General features: G+C 49.0%; 1 protein-coding gene across 1 annotated transcript in view; it reads right to left on the minus strand.

Moving 5' to 3' along the window:
* ENKUR (enkurin, TRPC channel interacting protein) overlaps nt 1-3,354 on the minus strand; it is a 79,224-nt gene extending 75,870 nt beyond the window's left edge. Inside the window, exons 1-2 of the mRNA XM_012002012.1 lie at nt 2,959-3,354; nt 1,888-2,143 (exon numbers count right to left, since the gene is read on the minus strand). Coding sequence (XP_011857402.1) covers nt 1,888-1,924 — 37 coding nt within the window. The 5' untranslated portion in view covers nt 1,925-2,143; nt 2,959-3,354. The remainder of the gene's footprint in view (nt 1-1,887; nt 2,144-2,958) is intronic.
* Between the last annotated feature and the right edge of the window lie 383 nt (nt 3,355-3,737).

Genomic DNA, 3,737 nt, shown 5'->3' on the forward strand with positions numbered 1-3,737 from the left:
CTCCGCCTCCCGGGTTCAAGATTCTCCTGCCTCAGCCTCCCAAGTATCTGGGCTTACAGGCACCCGCACCCACACTTGGCTAATTGCTGTATTTTTAGTAGAGACAGGGTTTCACCATGTCTGCCAGGCTGGTCTCCAACTCCTGACCTCAGGTGGTTCGCCCACCTCAGCCTCCCAAAGTGCTAGGATTACAGGCATGAGCCACCACACCCAACCTTGTCCTAATTTTCTTAGTATAGTATTATACTATGTACGGAGATCTGTATATAGCATAAAGAAAAAATTCATATGGTAAAAATAACAAACATCAAGGCAGCTTTCAATACGTCCATGAGGGAGCAGACCCACCCACCTATTTCATTCATTACCATAGCGCCAGCACACAGACCAGTGCCTGCTACTCCCACTGGGCCCTCCCCACTCCAAAAAAAATGCTAGCAAGCACTTGTTGCATGAAATTACATTTTAGGGCCAGGCATGGTGGCTCACGCCTGTAATCCCGGAGCTTTGGGAGGCCAAGGTGGGAAAATTGCTTGAACAACCCAGGAGTTTGAAGCTGCAGTGAGCTATCATGGTGCCACTGTACTCCAGCCTGGGTGACAGTGCAAGACCAGTCTCTAAAAACAAAGAAGGAAAGAAATTACATTTTAGTGGGGATAGAAGACTATGCCAGCTGGTGTTGACATAAGGAGAGGCTAAAACCTCCTGGATGAATTGGAGTTGGTTTACCATGTTGCCTCGGGCAGCCTTGTGTGCGTTCTCTGGGGTTGGGAATGATAATCGCTGTTCCTAATCCCTGGTTGTCCCAGGTGAGTGGGTGTCTAATATATGCAACCCTTTTATCTGCCTGGGCTTCTCTGCTTCCTGAAGGCGGGGTGCTTGGGAAGCCTGTGAAGCCGACCTGTCTGTACAAGGAGAGGCCAAGGTAATGGGATGCTGTGGAGTTGAATTCAATGTGATACCAAGAAGAAAACCTGAGGGTGACTCAGACTCTAAAAACATGTTGTGTAAGCAGACCGGGTGCCAGGCTCCCGGGGAATTTGGCTGGGCTGGAACAGGCTCCGGAGGAGGAATGCTGGTCTCCATTCTCATAACACACACTCCAACAGGGAGCCAAAGAATACCACGACCAGAAATTGATCCACACTGCTCTAATTTCTCAAATAGATCCGCAGCAGAAAACACAGTTCTCATCCTCAACAAGTAAAGTCTACTGAAGAAAAATAATACTTGAAAGTCCCTTAGTTACAAATAAACTGAAGAAGTACATTATGCTCTCCCCACATACTCTCCACATAAGCATAAATACACCAAAAAGACGATGCCATTTTCCGAGTGGGAACTTTTCCAGTTTCTGTCATCTTCAATTATAAAGTTTGAATGGTGCTTGAACCTAAACTGAATGCTAGAGAATTCACTCTGTTGGCAGGGTAGACCCCCCACAAGCAGTGCATAGGGAAAGATGATAGAAAACCCACATTTTTTTTTTTTTTTTTTTTAGAGAAAGGGTCTCACTCTGTTGCCCAGGCTTGAGTGCAGTGGCATAATCATAGCTGACTGCAGCCTTGAACTCCTACGCTCAAGCGATCCTCCTGCCTCTGCCTCCTGAGTAACTAGGACTACAGGTGTGTGCCACTATGTCCAGCTAATTAAAAACACTTTTTTTGTGTGTAGAAACAACATCTCACCATGTTTCCCAGGCTGATCTTGAACTTCTGACCCTAAGTGAACCTCCCGCCTCAGCCTCCCAAAGTGTTGGGACTATAAGCATGAGCCACCGCGCCTGGCCCTCATGTTTCTTTAGATGAGACAAGGATGTCTCTAAGGCCCCCTATTAAGCTGGCTGCCGAGATGCAAAACCTGTGAGCACAAGAATGTCAGTACTACCTGGAGAGCCACCTCCAGTCACCTGCGCTGTCTTCATGCTTCTTGGTGAACAGTCTCCATGAGAAGTTCATAGGTGTCTGACACGTGTGGCCAGGCCCTGAGCTCTGAAATTGATCCTGGTTTGCAGCTGTATGGTTGATGCTGCCAGACACATCCGAATAGAAAATCAGCTTTCTCCCAGGCTTTCCTGTGCCGCTCCTCCAGCCACCTGCTCTGTTGGGTGTAGCTCCTTCTGTTCCATTTTGCTTCATGGGCTCTGGAAGGAGGAGCAACAGTGCACAGATGGCAAGGTGGAACCTCCCAACACAAACTGAATCTCTCCCTCCTTCTGCTCCTCATTGCCTGAGCCTACTGTTCTCCCCCCACCCCCGACATTTCTATTTTCAGGAAAAAAAGGAAAAAACTTTGGTGATCTACAAACTTTGGGTGACTTTTCCTTTGGGCAGCATAACCAGAGCAGCTAGGTGGTTTTCCAAATGCTGGCTATGGCTAAACCCAGTCTCAAACAAAAATGGGAAAAATCAACATGTTTCTCTTCAGATTTTCCAACAACCCCTTTCTTCTCCTCTCTCCAACCTACAGGCTGCCCTTCTCCACCTGACATCCCAGTAGTGGGTGACTTCCAGCAGCTAGAGGCACTTCCCACCTTCCCCAAACCTAGGCCTGCACGTTCTTCTCTCCCTTCGTCTCTGTCTCTTCAGTCTGAGAAGTCAGTCTGAGGCGTGACCGATGCGTCATCAATGGGTGCGTTAGAAACCCCAGCGATTCACTGCTATGGTCTTTATATGTAGGATAGTTACTGGCACATGGAAGGCACTCAGTACATATTTGCTGAGTCAGACTGCGAAAGTGTGCAACCGGCTGAGTCTCTTGGGGGTATTTGCACAGAGAAATAACATAACGATAACGACTACTAGCTAACTGCCGTTTACTAGTCACTTTACACAGTCTAAAAGCAGGATCTCGGCATTTCTAACAGCTTGATGACCTCACGTTTGATGTGGTTTTGTACAGAAATTTCCCTGGAACCCCACGCATGACATTGTTTGGAGCGACTCCTTCCTTGCTTACCTATAAGCCTAATCCTTCTCTTCTTGAGCAAGTGGGACTTGTTGCTGTCTTATCACTTTTCCACCCGTGTTTCTCTCTCAAGGGAGAGAAAAAGTTAAACATGCCTGCTTTTTCAGTGTCTATAGACCGTTGTGGAATGTTTGAGGAAAACCTTGGACTTTTTCACAGCCACTCCCTGTCTGGGCAGCCTTGGGTCAGCCTCCTCCTGCAGTTTTTCTTTCTGTTTTTCCCCTCCGCATGTCCCTCCTAAGAATGTGGTCCTATTTCCTGGAGCAGGAGCCTGTCTGCAGGCATGGCTGGGAAGGAAGCCCTGGCCGTGAGCTGGGGCTGATGGCACCTCTGGAGCTGGCTTTCCGGCAGCCGGTGACACAGCGGGTCTGGCCTCATTCATTACTAATTGTTGACGCTGTGTTCGGAGGAACATGTTAGTAACAGCACGTACCTTGATCGGCCACACTCAGGCCTGGGTGGAGGAGACAGGTGGTGACTCACACAGTGGTGGAAGAGGGCCTGGTCACCTGGGCTGCCTGAAATTGACAGGAAAGGCAGGGCCAGGAGAGGAAATCCCCCTGCACATCACCTCCCTCCCCTTCCCACCATATGCTCCACTCCTGCACCACAGGCACTTGCTTCCCACTCCTCTGTGCTCTTTTTTTTTGAGATGGAGTCTTGCTCTATCGCCCAGGCTGGAGTGTAATGGCATAGTCTCGGCTTACTGCAACCTCTACCTCCCGGGTTCAAGCTATTCTCCTGCCTCAGCCTCCCAAGCAGCTGGGACT

The sequence above is a fragment of the Mandrillus leucophaeus genome, unplaced genomic scaffold (assembly GCF_000951045.1).
Source record: "Mandrillus leucophaeus isolate KB7577 unplaced genomic scaffold, Mleu.le_1.0 Scaffold673, whole genome shotgun sequence".
Taxonomy (NCBI): domain Eukaryota; kingdom Metazoa; phylum Chordata; class Mammalia; order Primates; family Cercopithecidae; genus Mandrillus; species Mandrillus leucophaeus.